The following is a 27,189-nucleotide window of genomic DNA, read 5'->3' as shown; positions in this document are numbered from 1 at the left end:
TAAAATTGATCGAACAATTCCACATACGTGCATATTTTATACACATATTACAAATATTATTACCTATATAATTACAACGAGAATAATATTTGGTTTGTGGTTTAATTTTTAATACAGTCCGGTATTTAATTATACTTATTAATCTATTCAACGATTCTCAACATATCTTAATAATTTATTCAACTCAGTTAGTACTATATATATATATATATCATATTATATTATTATAAACTGTTACATAGGTTCAACGAGGTTACGTCATATAATAATATGTCCTGTTATAGGTATATCACTATGATAATATCATACTGAATGTTATTATGCAATATTCGCAATTTTAGGGGTGCACACAATTCAAAATTACACATACCACTGTCGCATAATTAAACGTACCTACGTCCTACGTAGGTATATTATGTATGTAATAGTGGCTCTGCAGTAAACGTCGGTAACGGTACAGCACGGGGTTGATTGTCATCAAGGCGCCCGAAATGTCGCACCGCAACAGTATGCGTTTGGCGTTTGCTGTTCGCGATTAAATTTAAATTGATGAGATACGAGAGCACAGATGAGACACGTCATACTATAAATATAGTGTATAAATATGTATACACTGTAGATTATATTATATAGGTAAACTACGACACGGCTCAACGTCGACATATGTGACGAAGGAGACCGCGCATGAATGTTTAACGTGACTGAGATTATCACCAACACCATCACCACCACCACCACCACCACCGACAACTGTAGTGTATAATATTATGTGCTATATTGTACGTATACTACTAACCTTACCAATGCGCGTGTTTATATATATATATATATACAATATACATGCCGTACAATATTTGTACTTTAAATATTATAATCAACAAAATTATTATAATATTGCGTATGAATATCTCTGTATGTGTATATATTATACCTTAGTCGAAGTGTTATATAACATAAATAGTATAATATAATGTATCCAGTTGGAGTTCTGATAAAATTTAATTGGTAAGGTAACATAATATTTATCACTCTTATTTCTCTGTACCTTTTCTCTGCCACACATAAACAATAATAATCATCGCTCATAATTAAATGAGAAGATAATTTATTTTTCACACAATTCTATGTCAAATTATCGATTTTAGCACAACTACATTCGGTTTTCTAATTAATTTATTACTAACAAAACACTTGACTGTGATAAGACTAAAATAGTCGCTTTAATGGAATTAGTAGTCGCACAGTAAGTTATTCATCGAAAAAATAGAAAAAATAGTATTTACATAAATTATTAAATTCGTTAATAGAAATTCTATAGTTCATACATTACTCGAAAGCCATCTTTATTTCATTGATATTTAAATATTGCCTATACACTGCTCCAGATTTATAATATTTTAAATCTTTTGCAATATTTTTTATAAATATGATTATTTAAAACAAATTTTGTTAATAAGAATTCATTGTATTTAAACGAAAATTATACACCATAGTTTTGTGCATTTAATTTTATTTTAAAAATTAATGATAGAGTTTTTGATATCTTGATTCATACTGTATTTTTATTTAAAATTATATTTTATATAATTAGTAATTAATAATATTATTTTACTAATAAAAAAAATTAAGAATAAATTTAAAATAATAGTTTTAAAATTAGAACAACATTATAAATTATTTAATCCAAATTTTAGGTTATCCATCCCTTCCTATCTAAAGTCACCACTGATTAAATTATGGTGTCATTAATTGGACGTGGATGACTGGTTTAAATAGCAAAAATATTATAAACAATAATAAATCAGACATTTATAAATCTAAAATCATACTACTTTTGTCATCGTTCGCGTATAACGATTATTTTTTTTTTTACTATGTAGGTATACGTTACAGGAAACAACGGCATTTGTATAATCTGCAGCAGTATGTAAACTTAGATGGCTTAAAAACATAATTCCACAGTGATTAAATAGAACAAACTCGTATTATGTCACGAATTCGCGTGCTTACCTGTATAATATATATGTAACAATACGATGAAATTCTAATCAACATGTTCAAATAAAATATACATACATAAAACATAGCAATACAACCCATTGGGTAGCATACGTGTATCGACAATCGACATTTGTGTATATGTATCCACACACTGCTTATGAATACATACATTATATAATTATAAAAGTTCTCCGTGCTAATTGGAGTCCCAGAGCCACATCCTTCCATATCGTACCGGAGCGATTGTCACAGTTACTTCGCATTTAGTTTAGAAACTACATAATGAACGTCAGATTCAACTTTCAAATGCTGGAAAAGTCAAACCCAGAAAACTCATTATATACAAAGATATACAACAGAAACTCCGCTGATTGTAAGACTTATATTTTAATATTATACAATTATTCATAATAACTTAAACAATGTCTGTAATAATGGTTTATTATACGAACGATAATTCGTCAAAAAGTTATTTAACTTTATTTACATCACTTTAGAAAAAAAAATATTTTAATATGTTCTACGTAATAAAAATAAAATATGATAAATATCCATACGTCACTATAGTAAATTCACTAAATTGTATCGTAATATCATAATATTTGAACATAACAATACAACTAACACTTCCTATTACAGGAATATATTTTGTTATAATTGTCTGTACTCTTTAATTTTGTGTGATTATAAAATAATATAATTATTAAAACGGTATTGAATTAGAATATTTAAAACGATAATTATATTTTATGGTTTACTTATATTAAACCTTTAAAAGTAGGTAACGACGAGATACTGTATAGTGAATATACTGATTATATTTTGAAAACAACAAAAGCGTATTTTTTAACGTTAAGTTGATTTGCTTACCATTCTCTTTAGTTAAAATTAATTATCGTTTGAACATTTTAAATATAAGTCCTAACCCGGTAAAATTGCTTCATTATAATAACTTTGATGCATTTTGTTTTGTGTATAAATTAACAACTATAAGGGTATTTTGAAATAAAATATGGTAACTCATTAATAATAATATTATATATGATAATGTACCGTATACACGTCATATTGCACTGTACGACCGACAAGCGTGTTTAAACTTTAAACGCGTTAAATACATTTTTGCATTGTTTCATTTCAGAAAAATAGTACTAGGATTACAAAAATAAAAGTTTAACTTGTTTTGGTATAGTTGTTATGGTGGTGTTAAACTATTAACATTTTCGTTAACAATACTTCCCTGACACCGAACGCGCAATAAAATAATTAGCCGTATAAAAAATAGATTTCTCATTATTTCAATGTCTAATAATGTTGTATAGAATAAAAATAATATTCTTTAGTATGAAAAATATTTAAAAAATATTTATAAACGCCAGTCAAAAATTATAGAGTATCAAAAACTTACTTTTAATACACTTGATTTATATCTGTATTAGACATTAGATTTTTAGGGTTGCGGTTAATTGAATTACTATATTATGATTGTTATTTTTGAATTTTGAATAATATTCGTAATAACGTGAAAACTGCTCGTGTACATAATAAAATATATTTCGGGGATATTTATATATATATATACGTGTAATACAGTGAATACAGTGATCTGATTGGTTTGGCAGGTTTTCGGGGGGGGGAGGGGGGGTGTTTAAAAAATTACGAGCTCGATCGATTTTTGATTCTTTTGTGACAAAGAGATGTGTGTATGATGATGATAGAATGGTGGAGTGAGGAAATTTGAAAGAGAATCAAATGACTATCATGATATTTGAGTCTGATGACGAATAGGTGGGGGGAGGGCGCACGTGGCACGGTCATAGGGTGGTGGATGGGGAAAGACTGGTAGACGAAAAGCCTGGTCGCGAATTTAACGAGCCTAACCCGGTGTTTGCACGATGAGGGCGGAGAAAATATATCGAAACAATAATATAAAAATATAAATAATTTGCATACCTAACAAGCTGCGGCATCGGTGGTGGTAAACAGTACTCGTATAGCGGTGATGGAAGAGTGGAGAACAGGAGAGGATACGAACGATGAAGGATTGGTGCTAATTTATTAAACTTATTTTTAACGTCTGCATTCGTTGAATATTAATACTACTCCGAATCCCGACCGCGGTCCTGCAGACAACAGCCGGGAAAAAGAGTCTTTCGTAAAAAAATAAATGAAATCGATTTTTCTTACAATCGTTCGTATATAAAGCACACATTGTTTCAAAAACGGTCGTAAGTCACTGCAGCAGTAATAATAACGAATATATTTTGTTTTATATTGTGTAACAAATATTATATTATACATAGATTTGTTGCAAACGCGTGACTGGTTTTCTTCTCCGTGTATGACAACGCGTTAGAATGCTATTGAATATAATATATTACATAAAATTCATATGTACTCGTACAGAGCTATTATATTATGTTTCAAATTTTTATATGCCTGAAAAAGGGAAAACATATATCTAAGACGATTTGATATAGGCAAAATCTGTATGTTTTCAATTACTTTTCTTTTGCACTGTATACTTACTATATTACTTATTTTAGATATATGCAAATTATAGTTTACAATATAATACTATAAGGGCTTCGCTTACTGTTCACTACACTCGCCATTCATTTTTAAAATGATTATATTATTTATTTATTTATTTATTTTTTGGTTCTATGACTATAGCAATTATAAGACACTAAATAAAATATTTAAAAAAATTGTTTTTAATACAGTGATATATACGTATATGTAAATATGCATGTGTATAATGGCTTTATTAGTTGGTGTTATTCTTCTGTATATAATATATATGAAAACGACCTGTTACATGCGTTAACTACTCGTTTGGCACGTGCTCGAGTTTTCTTCGATTGGGTGCAACTTGCATGTGCACACATATAATATAATAATATTAATAATAATAATACATTAACGATGACGATGATGATAGTAAAATATAATAATAGTAATAATAATAATAATTGTAGTAATAACAACAGTACTTAATGGTAATGGTATAAATGTTTTTCGTCGCCAATGTCGGTTTCTCACATGATGGCACTCGGTGTAATAATAATATTACATAGTCGTGAATGTCATTTTTCGGTGGCGCTAACCATCCGGAAGCAATAAAAACGAATCAATTTCAACTTGCACTACACGAAAGAAATGAGAAAGGGTGTCAGGGTGCATGTATTTCATTTTTATTATTATTATTTCTGTTACTTTTGGTGAATGTATAAGTATAACTAGTATATAAGTATATATCGTGATAATTTAATTATACTTAAACGTATACGACTATTATATATATACCTATATATTGGTTTCTGTGTCTATATAATAATGTTCAGCTATATATTTACATGTCACGTGCATGCGTACATGTGATTATCATATTATAATACCCATCTAAAATAATATAGGTACTAGTATATCGTATTAAATAAGGAATAAAAGAAAAGCGAAACGGTAACCGGTGAATTTGCAATCGAATTTCGTTTTACGTTAGATATGTAGGTATAGCACACATATTTTTCCCCCACAGACAGTTTACACCTACGACTTTCGCGCTTCACCATAGGTATTTACTATACACCTCGAAGACGATGTTAATAATGACGGTATAGTATAATCTGTATATATGTATTGTGTAATGTTGTTTGTTTTTCAATTGGCGCATTTATTCCTCACTTTTATACGCATTATTATTATTATTACTATACAAAACGGTGCGTATTTTGCCGATCGTGGGCTTAACACCGACAATATCTCGTCGTCATCATAATGATGTGTGGTATATATAAATCGTTAATGCTGAGACACGTGATGAGATGTGTATATACATTGTACATCCGTACATAAAATAATATAATAATAATTTATATATTCTGAACGTTATACAGAGCGACAGAGTGTATTCAATACACACACACACACATAATATAAATTCGTATGATTAGTGTTGTTGAGTATTAACGTTACTACTCTGTATGCGTGGTTTAATTTATTCACCAAAGGATTTCTTCACTTTATTATTTTGCATAAATGTACGAGTTCAACACCGATACCGAAACACTTCAGGCGTATCACACACACACGTGCGCATATATATATTTCTATTCATAAACTATTCTGATAGCCAAAACGTCATTATTAATTTTGCATGCCAACATTTGTTTGTCAAATAATATTATGTTAACACGTTTTACGTGCCCGCATTCGTCTACCTGATTCGTAGCATTGCAGCGATATGCGAACATTCACATAATAATATATACATTTAACTGAAATAATATATAATAATTATAATAGACATCCGACTATTATTATTATTATTATAGCTGTTACTGGAATTCCTTAACAGTGATTTTAGGGTGAGGAGAGGTAAGATCTGTCAGGTGTTGCAACAGAACTTCACCACTCACTGAAAGCCGTTTCTAAGTTTATCGTAATAATAATTGTAAATACATAGCTAATATTATTTCACAATAGAATAGTGAACTTACTGAATATGTGGTTGTTGCTGATTTTAATTTATGTTCCAAGAAGTAATTTTTGTTGTAAAAGTACAAATTATCGATGTATATGCACCAAAAATATTAGGTGATGATAAGATCATCAGGGTAATGTTTGATTAACATATTTTCATGATAATATGGTGGTCATAATTAATTTCATCGCACACTACTGTTTTTTATGGTCCTATCTAAAGTTATGATGCAATGTGGCATAATCGTTATCGTAAATGTAAAAATCTTTAACGAACTGCGATATGTTACGCGATTTAAACACCATACGTGCATTAAGCCTGTTATTCATTTAATAGATTTTTTTAAAATCCTAACTGTTTATAAAGTTAGATAATTAATGTACACCCAAGTATTTTAATCCGTGATTAAATTAATGGCCTCTTGTAACTGTAATTCATCGTGGTACATTTTAACTGAAACTTACACAATAGGAAACCACAAAAGTACCTTCTTTTTTGCCGTTCGTTCATCTAAAAACTTAAATTTTCCTAAATTTATAAAAGTATTGTTTTATTTTGCAGAAAAATTAAAGTGAATACGAGATAAAAAAACACCGTTTTTAACGCTCCAAACGAATTCGTGTGTGAATTTAATATTGGTAAAGATATTGCAATCTTGGGATATAATAACTACCTACTTATATATAGTATATATACATTACAATATACAGACTATAGTCATCATATATTATATATATGGTGCGTGTGTTTGATTCTCAGATTATAAAAAATAAAACTCACACAGGACGCATTTTTCGTGTTATTAAAAAAAATAACCATTCTTCAGTTACCTACTCTAATCCCGTGAGCGTAATAATATAATGCGTACATACAATGTTTTCAAAATCCGTTTATAAAGGCTCCTTATTGGACACGTAAAAGTGGCAGTCTATTAATAATAACTATAACGATTTATTGTAGCGTGCTTGAGACCCATAAAATCCTTAAAAGGTTTGATCAACCACGGTGGTCTTGCGTGCGTCCGATAGTTTGTATTTCGAGTGCCGCACACACAATTGTGTATCTAACAGTATAAACGCAAAGATATCTATTGCCTCACAGTATAACAATAATAATAATAGTATAAGACGTCTCACAGTCCCTTCTATTTCGCTCACTTGCTTCAGCTAAGGTCTATAAACCACACCCATACTTTGCAGTGTTGCTTCATATAAGCATCGCACCGATGCTGTACATTATATAATATACAAGTAGATAGATATACCGTTGTCACGCGCCGCTAATCTCTTTACGGCACTACTATTATACAATACTATATTATATTCTACCACAGATAGATAGATACAGCTGCAGTTTATATAATGATGGTGGAGTGTAATAAAACAACAATATATAATGATCTCTCGGTGCTAATTCGGTGCACTAAATGTACCTAACACAACGCAGTGCCGGCAGAGGGTTGGTATAAAGGGCAAAGCCCGTCATTTGCCAACATCGTATATATTGTATAGATAGGTATAATAATAATAATTGTTGTAGTCTTGGTTGGGCTGGCGGTGGCTGTCAAAACTTTCTCTCCTCGGTGCACGGTCGAGTCAAATCCCGTTTTCTCTCGTTCAGTTTCGACAAAGGATGGCTTGCTGCGAATACGAATGCGATTGCGGTCCACACTACCACCACTGCCGATGCCACGATGACGACGAAACACTGAAACCGAGACCACAAAGTTATTTCGCGTCCGCAAACTATTCACTGGCGGCTTTCTTCATCTCCCTTAAGGAGAAGTATGGGGGTGCGAAGCAAGGGTTGACTTCGACCGGATGGCAATTAAGTTTTTCCGGGTACACTATGCGCACCAAAGTATATGTATATATATATTCACACAGTCGTATTATAACACCGTGTGCATGTATACAGAAGCACAAATAGTTTTACTGTTTTCGTACAAGTCTTGGCTCAAGAAAAAGGGTTATAATTAGACTTAGAGACTAACTCTATATCGCGCGCATACATATTATATTATTATGTTAACGTCGTTTAATGTAAGGAAAGTTGTGTGCGGCGCATGTGTCTCCCAGTGACGGTGAATTATAGCTGTGTGGCGTTGGTGACGGGTAGGTGAAATTAGACAGGAATAATGCGTTATTCGTCGCGTGCCAAACACGACTTCTACTACGACAATGACGATGAGACGCACAGGCGTTACATATTTCAAGCAGCACGCTGACGACGATAATTTATCACGAAAAACATTTAATTTTGCGCATATTAGCTCCTCTTTGTCTTACAAGTCGACCCCCCAATAAAAAAACAAAACAAAATAAACCTAAGTATAAAATTCGAATACCAACTGTAATAAGAATGAAAGTCGCTGCTATAATAATATTGAAAATTAAAATTGTAGACACGACTATTATATTTTTATGTGAGAAGATCCCGCGTACATATATACATCTTATTTATAATTGAGAATGTATAATACTTTAGTACAATTTCAAACACCTATGTGTGATTATTATATCATCATCTAATACATATAAAACGATAAAAATTAACGTAGCTGATGTTTGATTGTGTACAAAAAAATGTATATTAAAAAAAAAACATGTAAATAAGATCCTAACTGACATTGCTTACATCATAATATTCAGAAGTGCAATACGAACATTACTTTTTTTAAATTCCTAGTGCAATTATTTGACCATTATATTTTTTATCATTAATTTTAATGCAAAAAAAAATGAGTAAAATTGGATTTTATCCTAATCGTAAATATATATATTTTAGTTTGAAATTTACAAATTATGTATCACACAGGATGTGAACCAATTTCTGGTTAAGTTCTAAAATGTTGTAATTAAAGTTTGAAAAAAATTTTACATTAATTCTATAAAAATTTTCCAGGTTGGTCGAGTATAGGAAAGTTAGATTTATTTAAAACAAGTTACAAGCAGTGGTGGATCCAGAAATTCATCAAGGAGGGGGTAATTAAAATATATCCATCAGATACTATTCATACCTACTTAATTACATACTTATTATTATAAATATTAATTACTTATATTATTTACTTATTATAATATTCACCATTTAGAATTTATTCTTACCAACTGGTATCAATGACAACATTTTTATACTTTTATAATTTTATAAAATTTAAATATAATAAGCTCAAGGAGAGGGGTATTTACCCTTTTATCCCTTTCTTGGATCCGCCACTGATTACAAGTATAGAGAGTTTGAAAATTAACATCTCAATATTTCCTTCCTCTTCATTATTTCATTAAGGGGATTCGATACCGACCGTTTTGTCTTTGTCTAACACACGCAGAACATAGAAATGTAGACTTGTTTTTGACCTAACGTACCGTTTGATCTAGTGAAACGATGAGAAATCTGAAAACAGATTTAAATTTATTATTTAGTCTACTTGAGATTGACTTTTCTTCATTTTTTTTTTTTTGATTATAACTTTTTTAAAAATTGAAATATGACAATTTTTAATTTCCATTTTTTAATATAACTTTTTTTGGATTTAAGGTGGTACAATCAAAATAGACCAAGTATAGACTTAACAAAAATTTTAGTCGTTTTAAAATTTCATATTGTTACACTAGATTAATCGGTACATTTGGCAAAAAATATATCTAAATCTCTATGTTCCGTGTGTGTTAGACAAAGACGTAAACGGTCAGTATCGAATCCCCTTTAAGTGATTTATGTTCATGTATATTATTTAATAGTTTTTAACATTGTGTTTTAATTTTGTTAGTTTTAATGAAATATAAATAGAATTTTAGAACTAGTTTCATCCATTTCTGTTTTTATTTGATCGATTTTATCATAAAAAATAAATTTTCGCAACTGTATATCGATAATAATATTGAGAGTATAATAGTATAGTGTAAGCCAAAATACAAAAATATCTGGAAGTGAGTTCTAAACTTCCAAATTGGTTCAATTAGTAGTTCAATTATAAATAAATAACTATTATTTTCTTCATTATTAGTTTTCAATAAATCAAAAAACTAACGATAAAATAAAATTATTTTTGCATGCTGTTATAATTTAGCCAACGTGTCACTACATGTGCATGTCATAGGTTCGCCTCTTCTGGTATACCACAATACTCGTTTCATGCGCCCTTTTATTATCGTACTAAGTTATTTAAACTTAGGTATTTGTGTAGGGTTTTTCAGGCATTGATTTTTAATTACAAAAATTATATAATCTACAAAAATATTAAATAACAATTTTCGAAGAGTTGTGCAATAATTTAATAATATGTCCTTAAAACAGTTATGAGAATATTATTATACTCATTGTGCTTATATAACACGCGATATGATAAATTGAAATATTGAAAACATTTTTTATAGGACTAAAGAAAGATTATATTGATATGGCATAAACATTTTATTTTATTTTTCTATTGTTGATAAAAACCTTTATTTTTGAAATGCCGCAGCCCGGTGAGAATTAGTTAAATAGTTCATCATGATATACTGAAATATATATACGAGTATATACGAGTACTACCAGTACTACTAGTAGTACTAAAATTAACTCTTCTTTTCGTTAAAAATTATTGATATTTTTTTCTTTCTTTTATTATCAGTGTTTTTGTTTTTATCCAAACTGTAACTAAATCGTATCAGAGATTAAAGTATAATCTATAAATACCTCATAAAGAAAGTGATAAATTAGGAATTTATCTAGTTAAAAATAATATTTTTGGTGATTTGTTGAGATTTATTTTGATATCTTAATATACTGGTATAATATAATATAATATAATATAATATAATATATTATAAAAAGTAAAGTAATGATTATAGTCACATTGCAGGCTTTTATTTGTATTCATTATTCTAATGAATATTTAGTATGCCATAAACGAGGTATTTTATTTTTGTCATTCCCCAATAAACTGTTTTGTATAAAAACTTTTAAATGTAAGGAACAAAATAACTTTCACTCAATGGTTAATATAATAATAATAATACGAAAAACGAAAATGAAACTATAAAAATAATTTAATAAACTTCAAAACAGTTATTAGATACGAATAAAAATTTAGAAAGTTTAATATTAATTACATAAAAATTGTTTTTATTTATTTTAAATTTTTTTAGTACATTTAAAATCAGATTCTGTATGGTTAATAATAAAAATAATTGAGCTGCGTATAAAAGTATATATAAAAACTAATATTATATTATTTTTTCACAATTTGTATAAATAATATTTAGCAAACGTAAAAGTATGATAACTATTTATTAAAACAATAATACATAAATTCAGTTTTATGTTATAAGCTTATATTCAATTACTAATAGAATAAACAATAGTTTTAATTTTGAGATATTTTTTCATAATAAATAAATAGATATTATTTAATAAAAAATATATATGTATATGTATTATACAATATTACAATTTAACTGTATCGGAAATCGGAATGAACAATGAATATCTTTGAAGCATGACTTTAAATGTTTCACACGGGTTATTTATTTATTTAATTATTTTTGTACTGCTCAGTATTTATATGTTTCAACAAAATGTTGGGTTATTAGTATACTTCTTAAATTAGATTTTAGTTATATTGCTTTTACATTCTTTTTAATTATCTCCAAACGTAGAAATTATATTGATTTAATATATAATATTATATATATATTTTTTATTTTCTCATCCTTGTACTCAAACTATAATTATAAAATAGCATTTAATTACAATATAATATTATACTCGCATAATATAATATTTATCTGAGTGATAATCTTAAATGTAAAAAGTTATTGTACAGAATTATCTAGAAACTGTTTTGCTTTAAAACTTTCCAACAAATATTTCATCCAATTGTATATAATCAAGTTATCTGATTGCATTTTATAAATTTGAGTTTGATTTTAATCAGTTCAGTACAACTATAATATTATGATCGTAAATAGTTTGTACTTGTATTTTCTAAGCCCTTTTACATTTCAGGGTTGATATTATATTGTATTCATATAAATTGGGAAAGTTTGAATTAGTTGGTTACATATTTATTTATTTTAGCTCTTTCGTAAAATAGTTCCGTTTACAATGAATATAAAAATATTATACTCTATAATAAATTAATATAAAAACAATATGAAATAATTTATAAATAAACCACACAATTTAAACGTCTGTTACGTAAAAAAAAATATGCAGTTTGTCCATTATTATAAAATTTAAATCATCGTTGTCGGAAAATAATGACTATGATAAATTGTGGTGAAAAATAAAAATTATACATATAATATATTACATACATTTCCCTATCCATTTGTTCGAAGTTTAGTAACGAATACAAAGATGGATTGTACAAAAATAATAATAGACGCGAAGTAGATAACACGAACCATTATATTCGTGCACTCTTTTATGTTTTTGACTTTTGTGAAAGGAAAAGCTAAAGAGCAGAGAGTCAAGTTAAAGAAATGTACTTTTAAGGAAAGCATTCTTAGAGATTTCTATTATAGTGCTTTAGTATTAAAAATGCTAACTATATGTATTATGTTCGTAGGTATAAGGTATATGGCATATGCACATAGGATTTATAGGTTATTTATTATATATACGTATAATTCTACTTCTCATCTATACATTTTAAAAATATTTTTTTTGTATGTAATAATAATTTACAAAACATTTAAGTATTATATTTCCATCGAAATCGAATAATCTCAAAAATAATAATACAATTTATACTTGATTTTTTGGATTTATCTTTTTAAAATATTAATTAATTTAATATTTTTTTCTTCTATATTTAACTATAGATATTTTTCAAAATTATCGAAAAAACATGTTTTATGGTAAATTAAATTGATTACTTTAATTTAGAATAGGTACTTATTTTAGATACTAAATGGAAGTATGAATATATTGATTTTAAAATTTAAATTAATATATGTTTCTGTATATCTTAACAATTTTGGGGGGAGTAAAAATGGAATTTTCTGATAATTAGTACTTTGGAAAATCAAAATGAAAAAATTCCTAAGAGTAAATTTTAAATTTTAATCGAAAAAAAAACAAAAAAAAATATAAGAAAAACGAAATTTTTCGAGATATTTGACATTTTCACAAATTGTTTACATTATCGTTTTGATTTACAGTTATTCAATGTTTTTTAATTTTTTTTTAAGAAATATCAATTAAAAATTATTCGTAAGATAGAAATGCTTGATATTAATTGTAAAACTAAGCTTCTTAGAAGTTTTTTAGTCCTTAGTTATTTTGAAACTCTATAGTCAAATATTTTTATAAACATTTAAAGTTAGAATTTGACCAAATTTATAAAATTCGTGAGTTAACAAATTATTTTGCAGTTAAAAAAATAAAAATTTGTTTTATATCTATAAGATTTGAAAATTTAATGCAGGGTTTTTTATAAGTTTTCTAACCTATTGTAAAAAAATTCTGCAGTGAAAACTAAATCAATCTTTTATGAGCATTTGAAACTCAAACTTTTAGGACATTCCGTAAAATAATTATTTTTCTTAAATCATTTTTGAAAATTTGTCGCATTTAAAAAAAAAATTAATAATAATAAATGCTTAAAATGTTCACCAAAAGTTTACATTATAATTTTCTTTGTATAATACAATTTTCAAAATATTTGTTCTTTTTTTTTTTAGTTATTTATGTGGAAATTTTAAATTTTTTTCCATAAATATCGATTATTCACTGGGGCAAAGTTCTTGAAAATTCAATACGAAATCTTACATAAATTGTAATTATGTCTGTACATAATTAAATAATGATGATATAAGTTCTATTAAAGCGTCTCTGATCAGAATCCTTTTTTGTATACAATGACGTATCATTGAATTCAAATTTAACACACTTATAAATTATAATAGTGACCCACTCTATATCTACTAATGTACAGAAGAATGGTATCTAATTTTCTGCCTTATTTTTAGTATTCATTAATCATTATTGCATTAAATTATAATTTCTAACAATAAAATGGGTTAATAATATTAGATTTCGATGAAATTTATAGGTACTTTTTTCTTAATCGATATTAAAGTCAATATATTATCTATCTTATATGATTTTCAATATATGCTTGTTAGTTATTTATCATTTTTGTTTTAATAAATAATAATACACATAATTTACATAATATTATCTTTACTTATTCGTTATATTTTAGCGTATAATTTATAGGTATAATTACTATAATTATATTTTATAAGACGTGCTTTCGCTGATGTAAACAAAATAACGAAAACCAATCAAAATAAAAACAGCTAACATATTTTGCGTGGTTCATTATTTCTATGGTTTATTTTTCATTATCTCGTAGATACCTATATATATGTATCTTTATCATAATAATTATATTATTCCAGTATTACACAGTTTTGTATTATTTTATCTACTCAAACTAGATTTTTTGGAGGTTATTAAAGCATTTTTTTATTTGATGACGTTTGATCATAATAAGAATTGTAATTCATACGTAAGTCTTTGTATATTATACATAATATATAAATTATAAAGTAGCTGTAAAAATTAAAATTTTATTGATTCTGATGGCTAGTCACATGTATATTTTAATGGGCTCCAAAGTATTTATCATCTCTTTGCGTTTTTTATGTTTCGTTTCTCACAGTCGGATAGTATATAATTGACGCGCACAACTTATTCATATTTTACTGCATTTAATATGTCTCATTTTAGCCAAAACACTCGATCTAACGGTAAGTGCTTCTTGCTGTCGTATTTTAATAACGGTAACATTTAACATACAATTATATTATAATATCGATTAATGCTTATAAAATATAGATGCAGGTACCTATAGGGAGCGGGTTACCGTGTAAGTACCTGTGCAATTCTACATATACAAATTGTTTTAAAAGTGTTTGAATTCGTTAATATTGCTTTTTCACGAACGATGTATTATACAACTACTATTACAGTAATATTTCAGTGTATTATATACTTACATTTTATCAACAGTTGATGTTTATGATAATAAGTGGACATTTTTGATAAAATAAAAATTGTTCTGCATATAATTTTTTTTGCAGAAGCCACTGGTAGATGCATCGGAACCTTTTAAACAGTTTTCATATTTATCTAGGTCTTATATTCTCAAGACAAAGCTAATAAATGTTTAGATAGAATATTTATACGTATATACTATATGAATTTATAAAAAGCTTAACAATAAATAAACTAATAATACATGTCAAACCCAAATGGGTTTCCATATTATAATTTTTATTTTTTTCTAATGATAATTGAATAAAACATCATGGTATACTAAAGGGAAACTGATGAGTTACGTAAAAAATGTTTTCTTGAATGAGATTAAAAATAGTTTTTAAAAGTCAAATAATGGAATTGTTGCCATTTAAACATAACACCTTTGACAAATTATATGAAAAATGTATTTAAAAGATTAAAAATTTATAATTATTTACATTTATGACGTCATAGTTATTAATTTTATTTTAATATATAACTACATATTTATTAGCATAATCACTAGGTAAGTATATATTATTATAGTTAGTGATTGGGTTTTTTGAATATTTGTATTTATAAGCATTGAAGCACAATAAACATAAAAAAATCGTATACACATTGATCCTTGGTAAAAAAAAAAAAAATGTAACCATTTGAGGTGCTTTTATTATATTTTATGAATATGTTTATTTATTGAAAGTTTTAAAAATGTATACATAGCTATAATACCTATTAATGAATAATATAAAGTAAATAACTTCTTCCGTATTTTTAATGTACAAACAATTGAGATAATTTTTTTAGAGATAAATCATTATAAGAAGTATTAAGTCTTAGTAATACTGTTTTTGATTACTTGATGAAATTACTAAATCTAAATAAACTAGATCTATGAAAGACACATATTTAAAATACATGTTAATGTACATTTGTAAATCATTCAATAAAGCGTAATAAAGCGTTTAATCTTAATGTATAATAAATTAATTATTTGAATATAATAAATCATTTATTTTTATTGATATGAATAATTTTTATTACTTAAATTAAACATTTTATCTATTAAGTATTCTAATATTAAAGATATTCATATATTATTTAAATATTGTATACTTTGAAATAAAAAAAAAAATTATGTGTAACTATTACTACATAAACCAAAAAGTATATGCTATCATATTTTAAACGCAAAATAAAGGTAGCTATAATACTTTTAATCTTTAAAAATATATAAATAAAAAAAAAAAGAAGTTATCAATTATCACTAACTATACTAAACTATACTCTCTTTAGTTTATTCTTGCATAAGTTGTTTCTTTTTAAATAAACAGTATGTATTGTTATAAGATTGAGATTACAGCTTTATAATAATTTTTGAAATAAATTAAATGAAATATTATTCACATTACCATCATATAATTTATTCATCTCTAGGGGGAAACTAATCAAAAGTCATTGGAATCATCAGGAAATATTAAATAAAAATGATATGATGCATCTCTATTGAAATTAATGTTTTTATTTTCCAAGTCAAACATAAAATACATATATTAATTTACATACTTTTTATAATTTTTAAGAAATATTAAAAATATAATTCATAGGCCGTTTTTTATAAAGATGCTATATTTTGTTATTTATTTATATATTAATTATTCTTAAGTTAAGTTTACATTTAATGACGACATAAGCATAATATTTTCTATTATTTATAGTCTTTTTTCGTTCTGCCAGTTACAATCCATTGTAAAACAACATTGTATATATTATAATAGAAAATATTAAGCCTCCAAGTGTTTAACTTACGTATTCTTTGTAAAGATAATTTTATTAAATATTCACGTATATTAAAACTAAATAATATATATACTAGTTTTTATAAAAAATATTTATTATCGTATTTTAAATGTTATATAATAAATTCTATATAGGTAGGCAGTATACTAAATTGTAAAATTTAAATACCTAAGTTAATAATATATATTTTTTTATATGATTAATGTCTGTTTTAATTTTTTTTTTTCAATTTAACTTTCCAGTTATTTTTGTGAAATCAATCATAATAATAGTATGTGGTTCGTCATCAACCGCTGGAAACTGAATACATTGTGATAATAGATTCAAATATAATATGTATCCATGTTTATTTTTGAGAAATGATCAAATACGAATTTGTATTCATTGTGAATAATATTTTCAATGTCGAAGGGTCACCTTGGCGTCGCCGTCTGCGATAGGATATTATTAATAATTTACTGGGATCGAATATTATGATAGAGAGAAGAGGTTAGTGGAGTGCAGTCTGGACAGGTAATATGTTACGGTCATTGTTGGTAATAATTCTTGAATGGTTAAAGTTCAACTATACCCTCACCTCCTAACTATTGTCGACCATACACACAATTTGACGTCTACACGAAACGAAAAACGATAAAGCAGCAACAGAAGTATTTTTAGGTCATTCGTACACGAGGGTACAAATATGGAATGTAAATCAAAGCCAAAAGAAATATTTTTTTTCTGCCTAGTGTTCTACTTCAGCAAATGCCTTGTGGCGTTTGGTTTTAGAATTCCTACGCTTTACCGTACAATTTTATCGGCAAAGCGTTTGAATTGTAAAACCAAACCCCAGTATGAACATCACGCAAATTCATGGGACCACATCGACCCCATCGATGAAAACGTGGCTTCCATTAAAGGTTGAATCCTAACCAAACTTTATTTATATAGTGTACAGAGTTATATTAATCAACATTTTAGAATTTAAATTTGTTACATTTAAAGTTTGCATACATAATATGAATATTATAATAATCAACCTGTATGCTTTTGTAATTATAATAATAATATTAAAAATAAAATGATGTTTATATTATTAAGTATGTATATTATATATTGTTTATCATAAAAATGTTTTTTACCAATGTATTTGAATGTTTAATTAAATTTAACATAATAATTAAGTAAGTAATTAATATTTATAATTTTAAAATAAAAATGTATACTTAAGTTTATTTTTAATTAAGATGGTTTAATATTAAATAGTATTGTATTTTGTGAAAACATGTCAATATATTCAAACAACTATTTACACTAAGTAAATAATAATAATATATCAAAGCTTAAATGAAAAGTCAAATAATGTTTTCATATACAATTAAAAGAAAATTATGGTTGTAATTATACACAGGGTGATTTATTATGATTACTCCTAAATTTCTTTAGTAATTACTGTATTTCAATTCTGATTTTTTGAATTTTTAAATATAAATTAAATCATATTTTCAGACTTTTGAGATTGTTTTTACACACGAGAAGTGTCCAATACGATAGAAACTTCTTACAAACTATAAATATTAATAGATTATTATTAATTTCAAATCACTGTAACTTCGTAAATTCCAAATTCATTATCACAGACCTGCTAGCCTTGGTACTGAAAGTACTTTTTGAATTTTGGTTTTGAAGCGTTAACATTTTCAGAAAAATGATTTGCTAAATAATTTACAGTGGAAAAAGAGAGAGGTCTAATTTTAAAAACAGAAATTTGTAGCTCCGCATGAAATTCCTATTAAGTAGTACACACAATTACAAGTATAATGATCATAACATTTATTCAAAAATTTTAAAAATCAGATTTTGAATAACTGAATTATTTAAACTTTTATAAACACTGTAACCCTTTTTATCAATACATTTTTTTGGGTACCCCTTCTTAGTTACTAAACTAAAAAATATATAAAAAAATTTAAAGACTTACATACATGTTGGCCAGCCTTATACCTCTTAAAAAATTTCGAGTACCCCAAGGGGTACGCGTACCACAGTTTAAGAAACACTGATTTAGGAAATAAAGAGGAATATATTATGCTTAGTGAACCAGCCTGTATACATTCATCAGATGTTTTATTTTATTAATTATTAACGATTGTTAATAAGTATTGCAATAGCTAATTATTATTTCAATTGTAATACTTGATTAGACAATAAAGTACTGTTACTTTAACATAAATTAAGTTATTAAGCATTTTAGTGTTATACTAAGCATAATTAATAGGAAAATATGTATTATACAACTAGGTTGTTTAGTTCATGGATGGTTGAGTAGGTAAATATAATAATACATACTCGTTTAAATTGTAATTGGATAAATTACAATGGCCATATTATAACCTTACGGAACTTATGGTATTTTGGTTATATTTAGGTATATAATATTCAATGACTGGATGTATTATGTAGACAAAGTTGTAACCGGGAGTAGGGTCTAGAAGTCCGGACTCTCTTGAAATTTTTAAAAGTAAAAACATTTTTGTGGTGAATATATTATATTAATATATTATTTTTTTTTTTTATTTGATGAAGTCTTTTTGGCATTTAACACTTTTTACCACGTATTATTTATTATTATTGTATCTAATAATATTTTATTGGGTAGCTCAATAGTACAGCAATATACAGTAAATATGCAGTTTTTGTTTATGTAATAAGTATTGTATGTTATCTATGTTACCTGTCCGTATACAATATTTGTTAATGGACGTTTCTCTTGGTAATGGAGAGAAAATATATAGGTAATTCAATTTCATAGTTGAAAAAATATTATAAAACGATAGAATACAGCTACGGCTTACAAAATTATATGGTTGATCTTACAATATATTTATATGTATCGTAAAAATGGTGTAACGGTGTAAGGACGTTTCGTTGGAATAAGTAACAATTCTAGTAAAAAATCTATGATAAACACATAATAAAAAATAAAATATTTGTAGTTAAATTGCATTTGTTAGCCAGTCAGTGTAACGATATCAGGCGAAAGTCAATGAATAAACAATGATGACTTTCATGTGAATACGAAGTAGAGCATAGTAATATATAGATATATATATTATAGTCGTAAATTTAAAAAATAAAATAAAATAGTTTACTCTGCTTTACCTATTTTTCATATACGAGTAATACGGTTTAACTCATCTAGAAGTTTGAAAGAATAAAAAATTCTAGATCAAAAAGCAACTTGGCGAAAAAGGGTCAGGGGTTATGGCTTTTTTGGTCTTATATACATGCGTGTACAGCTTGTGTCTCTTCCCCCTCTTAACTAGCAAATAGAATCTGCGATTCGTTTCATATGGAGCTGTACCTATGCTTATGTGTGAGTAAAAATACACTCTTATGTGCACGTGTATATGATCAGAGCGTTTGAAATAGGGGTGGACTTCACGCGTAGCTATATATCGCTGAAAGAGAGCGCGATTTGTCTTGGTTGCCACAACATCCTTCTGGCAAGACCAATTTGGAACTGTCTATCCTTCTCTACTCACATACACACACTGACACACATATATACTATACACACACACTATAAAATTGATGGTAGAGAGAGGTGGGTCAGTATAATATAATGTTCTGCCACCGCATTCAATCCTCTTCTAAAGCTTTTGACCTGCCGCCGCTGTCATCTATATATAGGTCTAAGTCTTTTAGGGCGCATAAGCCTCGTCCATATACAATGACAAAACCCCTTCAACGTGTACATCTCGATCCTATATACGACGATACAGTTCTATAAGGCCTATTTTTGTGGCCACACCGAAATCCAATAAAGGCGCAACAAATAGACAGGAAGATAACAGATTGTTTCGATATAGGATATACCTACGTGCGTGTGCTGATGTATTTTATTTTATTCGTCGCCGAGTTTATTATTTCTTTTTTTCCATTTAAACGTCAATATTCTAACAAAGAGAAACATATATACTAGTAGTATATATTTGAATTTGATTTCTGGTACTTTGTTTTAAATTAAACAATACGATCTTGACCTTATGGTAACGATCTTTTAACCTTTCTGAACACTTAAAATACGAGAATCATATTAATCATGACAACAATTAATTATAAACTAGTTTTATACAATATTAATAATACAAAAATTAAATTAGATACTAAAATTTGAGCACTAATAATAATAATAATCCAATTTATATTTATTTTTATTGTATATGACATATGATGGCTTGATGTAATATTTTTAATCGTTGTTTTTATTATCAATTCATATTAATATATTTATTTTAAATTCTTTGTTGATATAAATTACTTAATAACTTTAAGACCTAAAAAGTAATCAATACATTTAATGTCATATTTTTAAGTTTTAATACATAATAATATTAATTGTATGCATTTTTTAAGTCAGTTTTATGACTCACTGAAATAAACTGGAGTATAATCACAAGAATGTGTGATCTCAATACTTATTTCTCAAGTTAATGATAAAATATGATCTAAAAAAAAATTCGTCTGACTTATAATATTTCTGTAAATAATTATTGTGAGCAGGATAAGCGCTTATTTTTATATTTTTGGGCTGCCACATAAATTTTAACCGGGAACTAGCCAGTCGATAACTATTTTAAGGCAATAAGTAAACAAAAGTGCAAGTTGATAATGTGTATATATGTGTACCTATATACATCGTGGGATATTAACACATTTTCAATTAATTATTCGGATCACAGTTAAGATAATACTAGATAGTAGAATATCTACTATATCGTGGTTTGGATTAATTTATTATCATGACTTATTACTTCATCAGTAATACTATCTAACCAATTTCTATAAAAACTAAAAAAACAAACAGCTATAGTTCATGGGTATAGTCCTAGGAAATATATTGTAATATTATTGTCTATAAATTCTAATATTACAATTATTTCATACTTAGAACTCAACGTTTAAGAAATTATAATAATTATTCCTATATTATAGCTAAATATATCTTGTATGCAATATCAAATTTTTGTTATTTATCCATACACTAAATTAAAATATTTTTCCTTGCCGTTCATGATTGTATGGTCTTCATCATGACTCAAATACACCGCTTAAAAAAATGTATTTAATACATTCAGTACCCAGTGTTAGATAAATGCAACTAATACTACTTATAGTTCCCTTAATGTTACTGATATTGATATAGTATTATTATTTATTGATTGTATGAGTTACTATATATTTACCAAATAAGATTATTGATATTGTGCATCGATATATATATCAATCGAGTACATAATTTAATCGAGTTTTTTATGTTAAAATATGCATTATATAATATATACATTCATTAGGTTACACTTTATATTATTATTGTATGTTGGAAATTGGTAATAATTGTATGGTTTCATTTTATTATTTTTATTACAAATGTTTGTATTTAATGTTAATAATTATTGTTTAAGAATAGAATATTATACAGGTGATTTTTTGCATTTTAATTTGTAGTACGAAATAAAACGTTAACAATATGTATGATTTACTTTACCGATTTTCCATTTTAATATACATTGTTATGGATTATATATTTATGTGACGCGTCACCATTGTTATTTAGAACAGATATAATATATGGACCAAATAGATTTTTTTTTAGAGCAAATAATTTATTATAGGACAAAGGTATAACCTTTTCTGAATAACTATTACAATTTACTGGTTGGCTAAAATTCTCAATTATTTTATCGAAGTATAATAATATAATGTATTTATATAATATACGCACAACAAACGTAGACAACGATATTAAAAAAATATATATATTGGATTTTACAATATAACGTATAACAGTATGAATAATTTATTGTTTTAGAACAATATTTAATTTATCTAAACAACGTGTGTTGCATTTTGGCTTTCCCTTCATAGTTCTATATTTTATATGCTTATTGTAGATTTCCTACGGGTTTTATGGTTTTTTCCCGTTTCACTAATATTTTAAGAATGCCTGGAAAACAGGTATTCATAAATTATTCATAAACTATTTTCGTGTACCTATACAAATATAAATCCTCGTTTTGCTCTTTGAATACGGAATAATATTCATGCTTTTTACGAACGTTGGGGCATAATTTCTTTTTTGAACATCCTAAGGAATGCGTTTTACCAAAAATGTATAAACAAAATTTCAATAACACCTTTTGTTTCAATGGCATTATTGTTACTTTTTTCGACATTGTCATCACTATATAAGATTGTGATAATATTACTATATCTATATGTACATGTACAAGGTAATATATAATATTATTGTGACTCATTCGTGTTTATGTTATGTTTCAGAAGCTGACTACACGCTGGACGATTCGTATTGGAATCAGGAGAGTCCTGTCGGTGAGTGATTTGAATGATATTGTTATATTTTGTATTTAACCTAGTTATTTTTCTTCTTCGTTCGGTTTTTTCGATGTTTTAATAAATTAAAAAATTTTATTACGACAATTATTACAATAATAATAATAAAAAATACAAATTTATTCTACGCGTCTCTTGTCTGTAATGATAATGTATATGTATATTATATATATATTTTTTTTACCCATGTCGACCCATTTACTCCCTGTTGCTAATAATTTATGGATTCAAATTATTCCCCCTTCCGTTGCTATTAATTTATTTCATTCGTATGTGCCCCGTGTACAAACAAACATAACACTCATTTATCTATTCTGTATTGCGGACGATCTATGTGTTAAAAACGTATTAAACACGCAGTAAATTTATTAAAACGGGACAAGTATGACTTGCAATTAGTGGTTTTTGTAGGGTTATTCAACCGACGGCATAATAAATGGACGACATAACGATATTTCTGGTAGCCTTTGGAATTAGCCAAACTTGGTTTTACAAACCCGTTTTCCTAAAAATTGTTTTTCCTGTTATATTATAATATGGTCGATGGGAATAATATTATTATTATGATTCCCTAGAGCCTAAAGTTAATGGGAACTAAATTTGATTTTAAACCTTAGGGTCTTAAAATATTTAGTGTTCTGTAAAGTGTAAATACGCTCGCTCACCCTGCAACGTCTGTACTTTACTTTTTTTTATTATATGTTTATTATTACGATATAAATCACAAAAAATATATAACGTACATTTATATAAGATATAGGTACATGTATACTACAGTATTTACAAAATCTTTAAATTATTAAATACTATAGGTACTGATTTTTTTTAAAATTTAAATTGCACTAAATAAAGTTTTTAATTGAATAATTGCCACTTGTTATAATATTTATAAAACAAAGTGTATTCTATACATTTTAAATCACCTTTCCATAATATGCTTAAATAATGACTGTTAAAATAAAAATAATTATTAAAACTGTAGGCCATATTAGCGCTGTCGCAACACTATTAGGACGATTATATATATATTATTTATTAAGTTATTAACGTCGGTTACAAATCAAATAAATAGTTATTTATAGTTTGACCATTTATATTTGGTTTAATCTCAAATTCAAATATTTGTTTGCCGAGGCGGCTGACTATTCATAATTTGGAGGAACAGTGTAACGAGTAACGACCGATAGTGTTGGCCTGTGTATTTAGAATGAATTAACTAGGTACAAGAAAATATTGTTGCCTGTTGTGTACGTGTGTTGTGTGTGGTATATATTCTTGAGTAATGTGGGTGTGAACCATATAAAACTTTTCAGCTGATAAAAACGTAGAAACGTGCTTTGGTTTTGAAATTCAAGCCGATTGGATATGTGTACTGATAAGGATTTTGATTCTGAAAGACGACATCAAAAGAAAGATAGAAACGCATGTGCAACAAACTCTTAATTAAATTTCCGCAAGATAACAAGAGGTGTAGTATGGCTTAATTTAGAGCACTCAGACCTTAGAAAGTTTTTAAAACTAGTAGTAACTTTATTTGTTACGAAATATAATTTTGTAACAATTGATGTGTATTTGGACAAATCTTCAATTGACAAAATAATTTTTACATCAATGGTCTCAAAAATGAAAGTTTTATAATTAAAAAAAATAATGATAGTCAAAACACTATTAGTTATACTTCAATTTGTTTAAACTAATATTTTTCTTCAAGCAAAATATATTTACAGTGAACCTTAGATTTAACAATTTTGCAAAATAGAAACGGTTTCAATTTATGGTACATGAAAGTCTTTTAGTGTGCAATAGTTCGCTTAGTACTTGATTATGGATCATTTGTTTAGAACCCTTGATATTAGTTTGGGAAAATTGACTTGTTACTTGTTCGAGAGTTTATAAGTGCATCGTGGTATTTTCATCGAATTTTAGCTTTTAGATTGGGTAGACTATAACTAAAACTAAATAGTAAATATATTGTATTGAACTATTAAATTAAATTTAAGCCTTTGTATTTTATAAAAATAAATATAAAATACGTTTATAAGTTAAAAGAATTAAAATTCTAACATTAAATTAATTTAAAATATTTTTAAAATAAAAACTTAATTTTGTTTACAACTCATTTCACATATTATTTCTAATGTGAACTAATAATGTGTAATAATGTTAGTAATATTACTTATTAATTATTCTTTATTATCTTGAATATATATTATATTTAAATTTATCTTAATTTTACATTAATGACTTGACTATCCGTTTTACATAAATGTGTATTATTACAATTAAATATAAATATTTATATTTTTGGCTTGTTTTGCATAAATGTAATATTATATTGTCGTGATTTACACATTATTGCATTTTTAACAATCTTAAGTAATATTCATTATTTATTTTTGGCATAATGTTTAAAATATAATTTCTTTACATTTTTATACTTTGTTTTAAAACTTAGAACAAAATATAAATGTTTATTTTATTTGAAATTCAGAGATTTGTTTAGTAGTTTCGTACAATAATATTATTATATATATATATTATAAAATAATTTTTAAATTTTGTATTGTATATAATTATTTTAGATATTCTTATTGGAACTCGGCAATTAAATTATGTATTAATATCAGATTTTCTTTGTATATATACTTGTCATTTAATAATGAATTAGTCAATACGGTTTGTTTGTTTGACTTCTATATCAAGTTGTTTATTTGAAAATTTAAATTAGAAAGAAAAATGTAAAACAATGCATGTGGATGTTCTGATAAACGAGCTGTGTTGTAAAACAATAACGAAAGAATATAATAATACAAAACATACTGGCGATAACGCTGTTTGTGGTGGTGGGGATTGGTATTCTTTGATGTTTCAACGAGACAGTTTCACTTTACCAATAATAACGCACGTGGTCGTGGTATTAAAAGTAAAGAAAAAGTGGCGGCCTATTGCCAAAGATCTTAGATAGGATTTACAAGTCTGGGCGGTGTTTGTAGTTCGTAGTTTTACATGGGGTCAGGAGACCGAAGGGCTCTCGACCCCGCAAAGCAGAAAGGAACTGTGTTATAACGAAATTATACCCTTTCATTCGACCTGACGACAGCTATACATACACTCGTGACGTTTTCAACAATGCACAGGGTGTGCGCAGAGTGTGCACAATAGAGAAAAAAGTAGAGAACATAAAGAAAAACGATACTTAGCCCCGGACTCGGGTAACACTCGACTTTTAAGACAATGGGCAGCTGAGGACCACGGAACCAAATTGTATATAACCACCGGAGGGCTCTCTTTCTATGTCAATTGGTAAGGGAAGAGTACGAGCTGGGTGGTGGTGACCTATTATTGTTATATATTATTACTGTGGGTCACATCCACACTGTCGTTGCTATACATATACATATGTGGTATCCTACATTCCTGTGAATAGGCGTGAGTTGAACAGTATGCTGCTGAAGCAAGGCCAACGCTTTCAATGAGTATAT

General features: G+C 26.8%; 1 protein-coding gene across 5 annotated transcripts in view; it reads left to right on the top strand.

The window, feature by feature from the left end:
• LOC132917264 (disintegrin and metalloproteinase domain-containing protein 11) overlaps positions 1-27,189 on the top strand; it is a 235,925-nt gene that overhangs the window by 113,217 nt on the left and 95,519 nt on the right. For all 5 annotated transcript variants that reach the window (XM_060977914.1, XM_060977913.1, XM_060977912.1 and 2 more), the window contains exon 2: positions 23,636-23,686. In XM_060977914.1, coding sequence (XP_060833897.1) covers positions 23,636-23,686 — 51 coding nt within the window. The remainder of the gene's footprint in view (positions 1-23,635; positions 23,687-27,189) is intronic.

This window comes from Rhopalosiphum padi, chromosome 1 (assembly GCF_020882245.1).
Source record: "Rhopalosiphum padi isolate XX-2018 chromosome 1, ASM2088224v1, whole genome shotgun sequence".
Classification (NCBI taxonomy): Eukaryota; Metazoa; Arthropoda; class Insecta; order Hemiptera; family Aphididae; genus Rhopalosiphum; species Rhopalosiphum padi.
The sequence above is the reverse complement of the archived record's forward strand: the minus strand, read 5'-3'. Positions and strand labels throughout refer to the sequence as shown.